This window comes from Elephantulus edwardii, unplaced genomic scaffold (assembly GCF_000299155.1).
Source record: "Elephantulus edwardii isolate Elephantulus edwardi_28Jun2011 unplaced genomic scaffold, EleEdw1.0 scaffold00045, whole genome shotgun sequence".
Taxonomy (NCBI): domain Eukaryota; kingdom Metazoa; phylum Chordata; class Mammalia; order Macroscelidea; family Macroscelididae; genus Elephantulus; species Elephantulus edwardii.
Window position 1 is genome coordinate 13,258,256 of NW_006399795.1, and position 16,102 is coordinate 13,274,357.

General features: G+C 46.5%; 1 protein-coding gene across 1 annotated transcript in view; it reads right to left on the reverse strand.

Moving 5' to 3' along the window:
* Positions 1-1,405: 1,405 nt before the first annotated feature.
* The window catches only part of DFFB (DNA fragmentation factor, 40kDa, beta polypeptide (caspase-activated DNase)), a 28,453-nt gene continuing 13,756 nt past the window's right edge, over positions 1,406-16,102 (reverse strand). The window contains exons 3-7 of the mRNA XM_006885924.1: positions 14,726-14,914; positions 14,140-14,219; positions 10,733-10,903; positions 9,640-9,740; positions 1,406-1,640 (exon numbers count right to left, since the gene is read on the reverse strand). Coding sequence (XP_006885986.1) covers positions 1,406-1,640; positions 9,640-9,740; positions 10,733-10,903; positions 14,140-14,219; positions 14,726-14,914 — 776 coding nt within the window. The remainder of the gene's footprint in view (positions 1,641-9,639; positions 9,741-10,732; positions 10,904-14,139; positions 14,220-14,725; positions 14,915-16,102) is intronic.

Consider the following 16,102-nt stretch of genomic DNA (forward strand, 5'->3'; position numbering starts at 1 on the left):
AATTGGGATGGGAGTGTCGGAGACAGTGCGATTGGCACAGGACAGAGCGGAGTTTAGGGCTGTTGTACATAGGATCGCTATGAGTCGCAGGCGACTCGACGGCACATAACAACAACAGCAACAACACAATAAACAACGTGTCAATTTTTAGAAAATCTTTATTGCGTCTTCTGATTATAAAATAGCTTGTAAAAAAACCTCAAACAGTATAAAATGTATAACTTTAAAAAGTAAATTTTGAAGTGTTATAAAGTTCATTTCAGAAAATTCAAATATTATAAAATACATGACTTAAAAAATAAATCCTTTGGGGGAAAAAAAAGTCGTTTGTAACCCAACTGCCAGGGTTACTGCTGTTCCCAGTTTGGGGTAGTGTACAGACTGAGTGTTCACGGACTGGTATACACATCAAGTGTGCATGCATTAACTACACACAGACTGCACACGCTAACATAATTACACATGGAACACACACAGCCTTTCAGAAAACATAGCATCATACATGTACACAACATGGTTTGCAATTTGTAGCTCTGATTATGTCTTACCTATTAAAACAGTCATTTCATAAGGCTCCACTTAATACCATAGTCAGCATGACCACAGATGCATATTTTTTAAAGGTTTACTTCCCCCCCATTATAATAGGGTGGAGGGACAGCACAGGAGAGGAAGACCCACATGAGATGTATTGATACAGTAACTGGGGCAATGGGGGTTGGTGTGTCGGAATTAGTGAGACTGGCTCAGGGCAGGGCAGGATTCAGAGCTGCTGTACATAGGGTCACTATGAGTTGTAGGCAACTTGACAGCACATAGCAACATAACAACAACAATAAGCAATTCTACAGTGTATATGTGGGTCTTAATAAAATAAATGCATTTAACTCCACAAGGGCCAAAAAAATGTCTTCTGAGCATTGAAGAAGAGCCTAGAGGACAGAGTGTGGCATTTGTCTTAGGTACTTTAAAAGAACTTTTGTTCCTCAAGCAAACGGCAAAGTTGAGACATTACATTTTTACAGCACGGAGATTACACTCTCCCCAAACACAAGACTGGCAACAGCAGAGCTGAAACATCCCTGAGTTCAAAGGATCCTTATCCCTGCAGCTCTGGTAGGACTATGGACCCACAGATAAGTGCTGAGGACATGAAAGCTTGTTCGCTAGAAATTGGCTGTGAAGGTGTAGGAAGCAGATCCAAAGACATATAGGTTGGAAATTTGTAGGAAAAAAAATTAAAAAGCCAGAGTGCTTCCAGGAATCACTGAAATGACCAAAAAAGGAGAGGAAAATTGAGCACCTGTGAAGAACAATAGCACCCACTCTTGGGCCAACCAGGTCCTGCCAGCACCTGTAAAAAGGACGGGACGTTACTGCAGGGCCCCCACACGGGACATGGATGTCACGTGCGTTTCCGGACAGCTCGCTTCTTCTTCAACCTGGCCTTGGGTCTGTAGATCCTGTTGGGATCACAGCTGAGATTGTGGGTGGTTTTCTTATGGCAGGCAATGTGCACCAACTTTAGATTCTCCATGGTAAACAGCAGGCTGTAAAAGTACTCCCAGTCTACTTCCCGGCCGTCCTGTTCTTTAATCGCTTCGGCCAGCGTTGGGACAACAGTGCGTTTCTTTTCTATTCTGCAAAGTAAGGGCAGATGGTCATGTTCTGTTGACATAATCCCACAGACAACAGGTCACCCCTTTTGAGCCAGGGACACTTGAAGCATACTATTAACTGAGTTGTTTCAGTGGAAACATACAACAATGACTGGTTGTTTATAGGAAAAGCCAAGTGGAAAATTTTCAAGATCTCAAAGGGAGTAAGTGACACCAGGTTCACTCCAGTGAACCCTGCTCTCTGCACTAATGGTCCAAATCAGTCCCAGGAGACAAAGATCATCCTCCTTTGACGTCAGAGACTGTGGTGGTTAACAGGGCCAACTCCACGTGCCAGCTGCACTGATGGGAATTTCAGCTTCCTCGCCTGGTCAGCCACGCTGTGAGGAAGAAGGATGAGCTCCTCCCATAAAGATTCCCAGCCCTCACACCCATGTTTATTGCAGCTTTGTTTGCAATAGCAAAGAGCTGGAAACAACCCAAGTGTCCATCAACAAATGAATAGATAGAGAAGCTGTGGTATATTCACACAATGGAATACTATGCTGCATTGAAAAACAAGGAACTCATGAAATATTATCCAAAATGGATGACCCTGGAGGACATTATGCTGAGTGAAATATCTCAGTCACAAAAGGACAAATATTGCATAGGGCCACTGTTGTAAAATGGGACTGATATCAGGGTTGAGGGAAGAGAGAAAAGGAGGGGAGGAATGATGTATACTGCATTGAAACAGATGAGGGAGAGAAATGTTTAAAAGGGACATATGAATGGGTATTCTTGTCATTACAGCTATCCAGACTGAAGGCTGCACAGTGGGGTGGACTTGGGGAGGGGGGAGGGATTGCATAACAATGAAAGAGTTTTTCTTTCTTTTCAAGGAAAAGAGTGAATTGGGGATCCAGGGTCACACAATCATCTCCTCCACAGGTCACAAGGAAGGAAGTTAGAAATATGAGACACCAACACCCAAAAATGTGTTTGAAAACCAAAAACCAAATTTCTAAAATAAGACCTATGTCAATATTGAAATAAAAACTAAAACTCACAATTTTTATAATGGTAACAAAATAGTGAATTCATGGAGTCCAGGTAAAGCAGTGTCAGAGAGCGGATATGGCAGTGGCACTACCAGGGTTGGTGTTACCCCTCTAAGAGGCTTATATTGTTACTGCCCCACCCCTGGGCCACCTCCTATCTCAGACCATAAAAAATCCTTGGTACCGTTACTCTGTGCCCTCAAGCCAAAGCCAACTCATAACTGGCCTTCCAGTGGGTTTTGAAAGGTTGTAAATTGCATGGGAGGAGACTGTCCATCTATTTCCCGCTAGAGCAGCTGGTGGATTTGAATCACCTGCCTTTGGGTTGGCAGCTCAACTCCTTACCAACTAGGCCACCAAAGTTCCCGACAGAATGTTTGGTGTTGTTGATGCTTAGTAATGTTTATTATCCATTTTAATCACATTATAACATATTACATAGTTTTAAATTGCCTATATGTGGTATTTCTTTGATTATATTAATACTAAAACCACAACTGTTTTGTAAAATTTTTCTCCATTTGCTTATATTATGAGTAACTGGAAACCTTTTTTTTACTTTTCTTTCTTTAAATGACAACTTCACTCTCAAGAACAGTTTTGATAAAGATCAACAAATATTAATTACCACACTATTGTAGGTAAAGCACTTGAAAACATATAAAAGCAGAAGCAACAGCAAAATCAAAAGCATGTGGTGATAGCAAATGCCGAACCATGTGACCCAACGCCTCACTGTTTGGGTAAGCATGACAGCTCTGACCAGACCACAGTACAAGTTTCAAAAAGGAAATTGTCAGCTTTTGCTTCATAGATATATTGACACATGTGACCTGTGCTTAGGAAAATGGCTTTTGTTGTTATAACTACTGTTTTTTTATAAAAAGAACACATTTCTGCTGAAACGTAGAACATATTATAGACAATTTTGGTGCCACCTTCCTCTAATAATGTCACCTGATGTGGTCCACACTTCTAATACCCTCCCAGTGTGTGTATGGTCTTAAATGTCTGTATTAGAACACAGAACAATTTGTACACTCACATCAAAGAAGTCAAGAAAAGATAAGGGGAACCCCAAAAAAAAGGAGGAAGGTGGAAATAAGAAGCAAAAGCAAAAATTAATGAATTAAAGAGACAAAATTGGCCATTGATTATTTTAAAGACATTTTGAGAGAGAGAAATTTGCAATACTAGGCAATAAGACTTGTGAGAACACTTTAGCAACTCGTAACGGCATGAAAAGTTGGGAGAAAGGCCACACGCTCTAGATGTAGCACTGTGAGGTCACATCCCACCCTCAGGATGAAGATGATCCAGGTCAGGGGCCATGCTCACCCAGAGCCCACGTCCACACCCCAGCTGCCCGCCTCCCACACCCCACCCCAGGAGCTCATTGTCTGAAGGCGCTGCTCAAACACCTTCACTGGCCTCCCATTGGTCTACCTCCTGAGGGCAGGCTGTGCCCAGGGTGCACACCTGTAGACCCGCATAAGAGGAAACTCCATGTGGGCTCGGGTCTTTATGCTATAAGGGAGGTACCAGAAGTGGGAAAAGAAGGGAACCAGACAGAGCCTGAGGGTGTGTGCCAGGACCACCTCCCCCTGCACTGCCCATGTCAGGTGTGGAACTCTGAGAAGTCCTCCCATTCTGAATATAAACTTGGCCTTCCACCTGATGGCAACATAAATGTGTCAAAGTAAGAAGCTGGAACACATTTCTATATAATAATAGTTTGAGTTTTAAATTGTGGCTAACCTTGAGGAAAATGGGAATCTCAAAACACTTGACCATGCTCATATGAAACCTATACTTGGACCAAAAATCAGTCAGTCCCTCAGAATAGAGCAAGGAAACACTGCATGGTTAAAAATCAGGAAAGGAGTGCACCAGGGATTCATCGTCTCCCAGTACCTTTTCAATCTTTATGCAGAACAGACCATTCGGGAAGCAGGGCTTTATGAGGAAGAGTGTGGCATCAAGATTGGAGGAAGACTCATTAACAACCTACACTATGCAGATGACACAACATTGATTCTGAAGAAGACCTGAAGCACTTGCTGGAAAAGCTCAAGGACTGTAGTCTTCAATATGGCTTGAAGCTCCACATCAAGAAGACAAAGATTCTCACCACTGGGCCAATTGGCAGCACCAGGATAAATGGAGAAGAGATTGAAACTGTTAGCAATTACGGCTTGCTCAGCTCCACAAACAACACCAGCAGTGAGGAAATCAAAAGACAAATTGCACTGGGAAAATACGCTGTCAGGGATCTCTCCAGAGTGCTGAAGAGCAACGTTGTCAGTCTAGATACAAAGGTGCACCTAATCCAGGCAATGGTTTTCTCAATTATTTGTTATGCTTCAAAGAGCTGGACAATGACTAAGAATGACAGAAGAATTAAGGCCTTCGAGTTGTGATCCTGGAGAAGAGTCTTAAACATACCATGGAATGCCAAGAAAACAAATAGGTCTGTCTTGGAGAGGGTGAAACCAAGTCTCTCCTTGGAGGCTAGGATTCTGAAGCTCCGCCTCATTTACTTTGGACACGAGGCCAGGAGAGATCGGTCCTTGGAGATCTCTCATCATGCCTGGAAGGGTGACAGGCAGCGCAGGAGAGAGAAACCCTGAATGAGATGGATTGATACAGTACCTGGGGCAATGGGGGTTGCTGTGTGGGAATCAGTGAGACTGGCTCAGGACAGGGCAGGGTTCAGAGCTGCTGTATATAGGGTCGCTATGCATTTCAGGTGACTCAATGGCACATAACACACTATGACAGGCTTGGAAGCAGGAGTGGCATCACTTTCTAAATAACATGCCTCCGAAAAATCTATGAACTTTGATAAATGTTGATAGTTGTAGAGGAGCTTCAAGCCTTTTGTTCACAGGGTCACTATGAGTCATGCTTGACTCGAAGGCAATGAACAACAAGTTTTGAGTTTCAGCTTTTACACATGTTAACATGTGATGTCCATTCCAGCAATGGGAGCCAGCCCGAAGCTATAGCTCAGGAAAAAACAAACCAGGGCTTCTCAGACTGCCTTAATGACTCACAGTAAAACTGTATTTTTCATCAAAACCCATTGCATGTAATAATAGATGGAAACAAATGTCATGAAACATTGTTCACTCTCACTGTGCATTCTATTTTCATTGTACTCTATCCTCCTCTGGCCTATTTCATTTGTTGAGTTACCGATGTCCACCCTCCAATGGGTCAGGAGAGCAGAGTGGTGGCAGCAGAGCCCAGGAGCTGCCTCAGCACCAGTGCAGGGCAGGAGGCACACGACAGGCCAGCAGGGAAGGACTGAGCAAGCCAGAACCATGCTGGGGCAAGCAGGTGGAAAATAATTCAATTCGCCTCCAACCCTCACCCTGGGCCCTAATTCTGCATGAATTCAAGACCTGCGGGGGGGAAATAATTTTAATTTTAGAAGAGTACCTTCAGGATAATTAGGAGTGGCATCCACTTTCTAAGTAACATGCCTTAGTAAACACTATGAACTTTGGTAAGTGTCGGTATTTGTAGAGGGGCTTCAGGCCTTTTTGTTCATGAGTCGTGCTCAACTTGAAGGAAATCAACACCACCACCACCACCTGCATGATAATCGGGTGGGAAGGATTTCTTTTGAGGGAAGCTTGACAAATGATTTTTTCATAAGTCAGAAATAAACATTTTATTACCATTGATTAATGGGATTAATTTATTACAATATCTGATTACCTCCTGTGTGTTGCCTTTCCTTTCACTCAACTTATCTATTTATTGATTCTAACTCCTTTCTCTTTCTCTTCCCACCCCTATTAAACATCCAAAATTGCTTCTATTTGAGTGTAAACCTTTCCTGAGAGTGTTATAATGGTAGCCTTATACTATAATTAGTGGTCTAGTGGGTAAGGGTTGCACTGCCAAGCCAAAAGTTAGTTGGTTCGAATTCAGCAGCTACTCCATGGAAGAAAGATGAGCAATTTCCTCCCATGTGGTTTAGTGCTCCTGAAAACCCACTGGACAGTCAGGTATGAGTTGGTGATGACTTGACAACAATGAGAGGAGAGAGAGAGAGAGGGAGAGATGCCATGATTGTCTGGAATCAATTTCTTGACCCACACTTTGGAAAAAATCCATTTGAGTGTATACACATTTAAAAGGTAGAACTAGTGATAAAAAAGCATCATAAAATTAGGAGAAAGCCAAGACTAGGAAAATATATCTGTAACACAAATCGCCACAAAAGAATATGAATCCAGAATATGCAGTGAATCTCAATAAATAAACAGGAACAAGGAGCAAAGGGAGGTGACAGCCAGTTCTCAGAAGACACATATTGCCATTAAAGGTGTAATGACCATCAACCTTCCTAGTCACTCGAAAAATCAAAAAGTGGATGAATCTGTGTTTTTCCCATCAAATAGAAGCAAAGCAAAAAATACAAAAACCACCAAGAGCTGGCAGGTCATAAACAATATGAACTTACACAGCTGGTGAACTTGTAAACCAGAGAGAGAGAAAGCGAGCGAGCCAGCAGGCAGCTTGGGAACTGCTGGGAAAGGCGGAGATGGACGGCCCCCCAGGCCCAGTACTGACCCTGAGTCCGTGCTGCTCACACCTGACCACAGAGCAGCTGGATAAGGTGTTAAGTCTGACAAAGCCAGGCTAGGGGATGACCCAGGGATCTGGCTTTCTAGCAAGCCCCCAGGAGATGCACCCGCCACTGGTCCACAGACCCCGCTTTAAATTGCACGGAGCCAGGAGACAAAGCAGAGTTTCACTCCAGAGTTGTCTTGTCATGGTGAAAAGAAAAGAAAAAACAACAACCTGAGAAATAGCCTGTTTTCCAGTATGGAAACGGATGTTAAAATGAGGGAGAAAAGTGCAACAATGAGTGAATGGAAATCCAAAATCTCTGTAAATTCTCATTAAAATTAATAATAATAAATAATAATTTTTGAAATGACACTATATAACATAACTGAAGTCTTTCACACCCACTAATGTGAATTAATGACTTTACATAATAGAGTATTAGGCATCACTGAAAAATGATCAAGAATTCACGACTTGGATAAACCTAGAACACATTAAGCTATGTGATTTAAGTCAGTCACAAAAAGACAATTATGGCATCTGACTACTATCACAAAAGCATGCACAAAGAAACAATCTTAGAGGGTTAACAGCGATGGGAAAGGAGAGAGGGGAGTGAAAATTAATCAATAGGCTGGATGAAAGGAAAAGCAATATAAAATAAGGGATGGGTCAAACATTGTCGTTCATTAATGCCTTTGTTGTTGTTGCTATTGGGTCAGAACCAACTCATAGCTAACCTTCCAGTGTAATTTGAGAGGCAGTAAATTGCATGGAAAGAAACTGCCCACTTTCTCCCTCAGAGCACCTGGTGGATTCGAACCCAGTACCTTTCAGTTGACCGCACAACTTTATTATAAAACAGAACATCTGTGAATGTATGAAAAACCAAGATGACTTGTAAACCTTGACTCAAATAAAAATGTTAAAAATACAGACAGCCCTTTCTATGAAGATGGCACCGAAAGCGAAGAAGGAAGCCCCTGCCCCTCCCAAAACTGAAGTCAAAGCAACGGCATTAAAGGCCAAGAAGGCAGTCCTGAAGGGCGTCCACAGCCAAAAAAAAAACAAAAAAAGAAGAGGATCCGCACACCACCCATCTTCCTGTGGCCTAAGATGCTGAGACTCCGAAGGCAGCCCAGATACCCCCGGAAGAGCGCCCCCAGGAGAAACAAGCTTGACCACTATGCCATCATCAAATTTCTCCTGACCACTGAGTCAGCCAGGAAGAAGACAGATGATAACAACACACTTGTGTTCACTGTGGATGTCAAGGCCAACAAGCACCAAATTAAACAAGCTGTAAAGAAACTCTATGACATTGATGTGGCCAAGGTCAACACTTTGATTAGGCCTGATGGAGAGAAGAAGGCCTATGTTCAACTTGCTCCTGACTATGATGCTTTGGATGTTGCCAACAAAACTGGGATCATCTAAACTGAGTTCAGCTGGCTGATTCTAAATACAAATTTTTCTCACAAAAAAAAAGTACATAGAGACAGCGCCTACTTCAAAATGCCTCGCATGAAAATAAATATATAAAGTGAACGAACCGCATCAACATATGCACCACCAAAAGCATAATGAGAATGAAAAAGCACACTGCAGAAAAACTACACTACCTTATAGTTCTTTAATACATGCATAAATAGCAAAGGCATGTGAGCATATATTCCAAGGAAGGACACGAACTTCAAGAGAGTGGTTACTCTAGGGGGTGGGGAGGGGCATCAAAGGGACACAGTAAAAGAAGGGAGGGGGAGCCTCCACTACATCTACAATGTTTATAGCTTTTCCCATCAAAAAAACCTGGATCCGAAAAGTAATACAGCCATTGGACAGGCATTTGAAGATCGTTCTGTGCCTTCATAAAGCAGAAGTGATGATACAATTGTCAAGACAAGTGTCTCCACTGAAAATAATGACATTTTCCATTTCTACCCTGTTTTTAGAATGAGCTGTCAAGGAGCTAATATAGATGTAACACAGCCCCGCCAGCCAGCAGTGTTGCCCTTCCTGTTTAAACAAGATCCTAGTACACTAGAATATCCAAGAGCTACTGCTAGCTGAGCTCATCCCGGTTCAAGCAAGAAACACAAGCACAGCACAGCGGCATGTGACAGTCCCCTATGCATCCCACCCAGCCTCCCCTCCCGGCAGCTCTGTGGCCCAGTGAACTCATAGCTGAGAATCAAGGGCAGAACAGCAGCAGACTCAAGGGCACACAGGTGTGGGCAGGGATCCAAACCCAGCACCTCCTCAGAGGACAAGCAGAAACTAAACAGCTCAGATCCCAGGTCCTAGTTACACGCCTGCTGATGGCTGGGGAGCAGGGCAGTCTGTGAGCGCCGTTCAGGGCCACCTGAAGCTCTCTCATGATTTATACTCACATGTGATCCAGGTTCCAGGTGCTGAAGAGAATCCTGCTCTCTCGGTTGCTGTAAGGGTTGATGGAGTGTTTTGACAAACAGGCGTCCATGTCGAAAGGACCCTGGGTGCAAAAAGATCAAGGTGAATTCCACAGAGCTGCCTCCTGACTCCCACCATCACTTGACCAGTACCTGGACTAGTTGCCATGGAGACACCAATTCATGAGGGCTTAGAGGGTGTTAGAGAGGAAACCACAGAGGGTTTTCAGTTTCCACATACTGCCTTGCAACACCAGCCCCTACAGCTGTCTGCGCATTGGCATTAGGAAGGCCAGGTATGGGAAGGGACTTTACCGGAAATGGGCTTTCCAGCCAGGAAATGACAAGAAGCATCAGTCAGCTGCTCTCATGTGACAGCGGCTGTATCACCATTTACAGAAGGGGACAACTGGGTGGTATCTGGAGGGTTCGCCTTTGCACAGGGCACCCAGGGCCACCGAGTGGTGATGACTGTTCAAAGCAGAGCTCTGGGCATCTGCCCAGCACATCTGAAGACTAAAGACTGCTTCTAGCCAGTGCCAAGCCACCAGGTCACTTGAGGTGGTGACTGTAAAGTCCTATCCAGACTCAGACCCAGAGACACCAAGATGCTATGTTGCCTAGACATTTTACCTAAGAGAAACCAAAAGGTTTTTCAATGGCTCCTGCCTCCTCAGAAGTAAGCCAGCCCAGATGAACATACTCACTGTCACTTAATTTAGCTCCTAGATACCAAGGCAAGGTCTCACTCCATTATTCCCTGTCCCCATTGGGGCTTTCACAGTGGTCCAAACCATCAGCTGCGGCATCACATACTAGAAATGCAGATTCTCAGGCCCACTCAGCCCTCCAGAGATGGAACCTTGGAGGCCCTGCAGTCCACCCTGGCCAGCCCTCAGGTGACTCCAGTGTTGGCAGAAGGCAGGACTGTGGATAAGTGTGTCTTTACTACTGCACTGACTCCTCACTATGCCTAGGCCACCTGAGGTTTGAGTAGCCTCACTATCCTTCCCAGGCCTGAGGCCAGGCTCATCAGAGGTCCCTGAGGGGCCCAGGATCTGAGCCCACAGCTCACCTGGCAGGAGAACCAGCCCTCAGGTGTGCAGAGGCGGTCGTCTGCCTGGGCCCCTCTGTCAAAGTAACTGCCGTGGTACTGCGCGGACTTGAGCTTCCGGCCCATGCAGTCGAGGATCCTCGCGTACTCTTCCTGGGCCGTGGCGCCCACCATGGAGGCATATGACGCCACCTGAGGAACCAAGGTGCAGACTGAGCATGGCTTCAAGATGCCCCGAGGCCTGCAGTATTAGCTCCCAGCTCATCTTGTAACCCCAAGTCCCCCCTTCACCAATGCTGCGTAAGAGGGGCGTCAAGGACCTTCTTCCAGAGCTGATAGAGATAAAGCCTCCCCCTGGAACTGATGCCTTGAATGAAGGTTTCTAGTCTCCTACATGGAAAAGAGGATGCTCTGGTGGTCTAGTGGGTAAGGACTTGCACTGCGAACCAAGAGACACACAGTTTGAATCCCCTAACTGCTTCTCGCGAAAAAGATGGACAATCTCCTTCCACACAATTTACTGCCTCTGGAAACCCACTGGAGAGTCAACTGTGAGATTCCTACTCCACTGCACAGAATAACAAGTGAGAAAGAATAAATTTCAATTTGTTAAAGTCATGCACTTGTGACATTTCCGTTCCAGCAGCATGAGATTACTAAGATGCTAACATCACAGCTGTCCCGTCTGCCCCCGTGCCCACCATGGCCACGTGGGAAGGAACTGGAGAGGAGGCAGGGAGGGAAGCAGAGAGGGAGGCAGGGAGGGAGGCAAGGAGGGAGGTGGGAAGGGAGACAGGGAGGGAGGCAGGGCTGCCACCCCCACATGGCACGCTGCTCACATCCAGTGAGGAGAAACGAGCACTGGGGCAAAGATGCCACAGCCCTTTCTTGAGGGGTTCACAGTCCAGGGAGCCAGGAACAGCTGCAGGATTCTAGGTGGTGTGGGTCAGTGCCCCACAGAGTAAGTAGTGAGCAAGCACAGAGGTAAGAATCCAACCCAGCTGGCCAGGCCCAGGGGGGTGGCCATCAGAGACTGCCAGCAAGAGACCAGCCTGCTGTAGAGAGGGTGTCCTTGGCAGAAACATTTATGTCCCCAATCAGCTGGCAGTAGGGGTGAGGGGTACAGATGGGAGCAGAAAGAAGAAAGCAGGACTGGGCCCTAGACACTCCAGTCCTGGGGTCTCCTTCTCTAAAACTGTTGTTGTCCTTATTTGAGTTTCATTTTCCTCCACAAAATTAAAATCTCATCTAAGATGTATGGCTGGGTGTGGGGGATCAAGGTAGAATCGGGGTGAGGGGATAGAAGGACAATAATACTGGGGGACAAGAGAGCCTCATGACTCACCTCCAACCACACAAGCATAAAGCAGAAACCATGACAGACAGAAACCCATGCTCACTTCTCCTCCTGGGCCCCACCCTTCCTACAGCCGGCAGCTGGGAGGCCCTGGAAACGCCAAGACAAACAGAGCCAACGGGACATACTGCTCAGCCCCATGCTCTGAGCCATGTCCAGGAATGCATGTCTCGAATTTCATAATTTCAGAACTCAGCAACCAGGGAGCCGCGCCCACCTCTCCTCTCCTCACCCTGAGATCCACAGAGTGTTACACAAAATCCAACTTAGTGGCCGAGTCACAGTCCCTGTCACTAAATTGCCCCAGAATGGATCCAATCCTTCCTCTGTTTACAGGTCACTGCAAGGGCTCCCATTCACCAGCTCTCTTGGAATTTCATCTGTCAACTAGGACTATTTCTTTATTGAAAGGGAAGTCAAACAGAGCACGTTAAGGGCCGTGGACCCAAAATCCAATTTCTCTTGAAGGCTAAGCGTCATTTCCACTAGGAGTATTTTTTTTTCCACTAGGAGTATTTTTATACCTTAAATCCCTATCTGTTTCTCTCATGTATCTCAGACAAAGTGAGAATTACTCCGTTTAAGGGGAGAGTTACTCAATTTAGCCCACAAAATCAGCACAGACCCAGCCATTACGGAAAGTTTGTCAGAAAACCATTCTACGCAGCAGACCGCACCCAGCCCTTTCTGATGCTTCTTGGAGGTCAGGTGGTCGCATATCACCACAGGAGAGGGGCATGGATGAAAGTTCTGGGAGAATGTCACCGCACTGTGTAGGCATTTGCTAGAGGCTAATGGTGGACAGAGAAAAGAGGCTGATATGAGCTCAGGTCACCTCAGACTGGATGGCCCGAGAGGTTAAGGCATTCTGAAGGGTGGTCATGGTTGCTGTGAAGCTGAACACTGTGACACTGATGTGGCAAATGCGAGAATGGTTACCCATGGTGGACAGTGTTTGGTGGAGCTCCCCAATTAAAACAAGCTTGGAAGCAGGAGTGGCATCCACTTCCGAAACAGCTTGCCTCTGGAAACCCTATGAACCTGGAGAAAAGATGAAAGTTATACAAATATCCAGGTCTTTCGTTCATAGGGTCACTATGAGTCGCGTACGACTTGACAGCACTTAACAACAGAGGCTGGTTCTATTCAAAACCTGCCCGGTGAGGAACAGGGGAAGGTGCTGGCATGGAAACTTCTGGGAATATGTAATCTCAATTAAGTGGGGCTGCCCTAGGAGCTGCCCCTTGGTACCAGCAGTCAAGAAATAAAAGGACATATTGCATTGATGAAATCTCTTGTCAAGGACTCTCTCCAAGGTTCTGAGCAGCCGTGATGTCAGTTTAAAGACTGAGGTGCACCAGATTCAAGCCAGAGTCTTTTCAATTACTTCTTATGCATCCGAAAGATGGACAATGACTAAGGATGACTGAAGAAGATCCAATGCCTTTGAACTGTGGTGGTTGCAGAGTGCTGACTATACTACAGACTGCAAAACGAACAAACTGACCTGTCTTGGAAGAGGGCAAAGCAGGCTGCTTCTTAGAAGCAAGGATGGTGGAACTTTATCTCACATACTTTGGGCAAGTTGTCAGAGGGGCCAGTCCTTGAAAAAAGACATCATACTTGGAAAGGCAGAGGGCCAGTGAACAAAAAGAAAGACCCTCAACAAGATGGACTTCACGGTGTCTATAGCAATGGGCTCGAGTTTATCAGGGATGGTGAGAACAGAGCAGAGTAGAGTAAGATTCAGACCCCTTGTTCACAGGGTCACTATGAGTCTTAGGAAACTCAAGGTGTCCTAACAGCAACAGCCCCTGAGGAGAATGGAAGCTCAACACCAGAAGCCAAGCGGAGGCGCTGTAAGCCTTGCACTTCAGCAATGCAAGCAGGCCAAGTATTGATTTATTCCCTCAGAGCAGCCTGACTGGGCCTGCACAGTCACTAAGGGGTAGATGCGGGTAGCACCCCCAATGCGTGCACCCACTCAGGAGATGAGAAATTAGCCAGCGGGGCAGCCTCTGAGATCACCCAGCCTCCCCCTCCCCAACCCCAGGTATCAACATGAACTCACCTCTCTCAGGTAACTCCGGATCCGGCTCTCACAGCTGTATCTCAAATAGCTGGACTTGTTCCTAAATCGAGACTCCAAACCTGAGGGGAAGAAGAGGACACCGCCATGGGACCCCGGGGAGCAGGCCAGGCTCCCTCATGGTCAGCTTCTCGGCCAGGCCGGTCAGAAGTGAGGGTTAACTCCTTCATCTGGAGGCTTCTGAGCCCTCTTGTTTCCTGGCTGTCTGTTTTCCAGCAGAGATGGAGTCTTCCAGCCTCCCTGCATGGGGTATCTCAAATAACAAGGGCTGGTACCTCAAACCCTACTTTTCTGAAAGGATTATCGTGTGTGAGTTAAACCTCCTGGTTTAAGGCCACTCTTGGGGAGTAGCCTGGCTTCTCAGCCCCACCCCCTGCAGTGGGAGCTCACAACTTCTCATTAAGTTCCCACACTTTGCTCAGGGTCCTCTACCCTGAAGAACCAAGATAGGCCCCTTCATCTCATGAGCTGTAGACTCTGAAATAGAATCCAGTCCACCCTGGCACGTGACTGGAAAGGAGCCCCTGGGCACCCAGCTTCCCCTCACATGCACGGGCCCACCACGCACCCTCAAACCACTGCTGGTCGTCAGCCCTGGTCTCGGCCACAATGTTCTCGCTGATGTTGTGCAGGAGATCAGCCAGCAGCCTCTGCCGCAGCGGGGACTGCTCGTCAGAGAGCAGCTGCCGGGCCGCCTGGATGAGGCCGGCGTGGGGCTTGTGGAACGCGCTAAGGAAGCGGTCGATGTCACTGGCATCTGCCACCAGAGGGGAACAGAGGGCACATGGTGCTTAGAATGTCCTCCGGGCACAGTCCTGCATAGCCAGCAGGGACAGTTCCTCCCACGTACACACACACACACACACACACACACACACACACACACACACACACACACACACTGTTACAGGCACCACACAGACAGATGCCAGACTCCCACAATGGTGTCCCCGCAGGGGAAAGTGGCTTCTATGGATCTAAGTGCAGTCTGTCATCCACACACAGTGGGAAACCCCCACTTTCTGGTCCACGCAGGCACCCTGAGCTCCCACTCCTACTTCCAACATCTTCCAAATGCTCGCTGCAGGCTGTGCGGGGACGGCCATACCCCGGAGATAATTCGGGTCCAGCTCCAGACCACTACACTAGGAATATTCTCTCAATATAATAAGTCAAACCAATGTAATGGTTCCCAGTACACATAAAGGTTAGGTGTACGCTGTAGTTGTTGTTGTTGTGATTGTCATCGAGTCGAGCATGACTCATAGCGGCCCTATAAACAAAAGACCTGAAGCTTTTCGATACTATTGTTTCTCAAAGTTCATAGAGTTTCCAGAGGCATGTTTAGGTGTACTTGACACTGAAGAATGCTGATGGGCAATACCACTACAAGAAGGCTTTGAAGTGAGCACACAGGGTGGGAGAAAAGAAGCTGATAGACCTGGTCGACACAGGGTTGCCATAAGCATTCGATCTGTACAAAGTCCCATCTGCAAAGCGGAGTAAAAAGAGGTGTGCCAGGACGTGAGCCTCTCCACAACTGTTACTATCATTGTTGTGTGTACTCAGTTGTTGTTGTTGTTGTTGTTATGTGCCGTCGAGTCGCTTGCGACTCATAGCGACCCTATGTACAACAGCCCTAAACTCGGCTCTGTCCTGTGTCAATCGCACTGCCTCTGACACACCCATCCCAATTACCCCAGTCGCTGAATCAATCCACCTCATAAAGGGTCTTCCCCTCCTGCACTGTCCCTCCACCCTCCCAAGCATGATGTCCTTCTCCAAGGACCAGTCTCTCCTTACAACATGTCCAAAGTATGTTGGATGGAGCCCCAGAATTCTTGCCTCCAAGGAGCAGCCGGTTTAACCCTCTCTAGGATGAATCTGTTTGTTTTCTTGGCAGTCCATGGTACATTCAATACTCTTCTCCAGCACCACAGCTCAA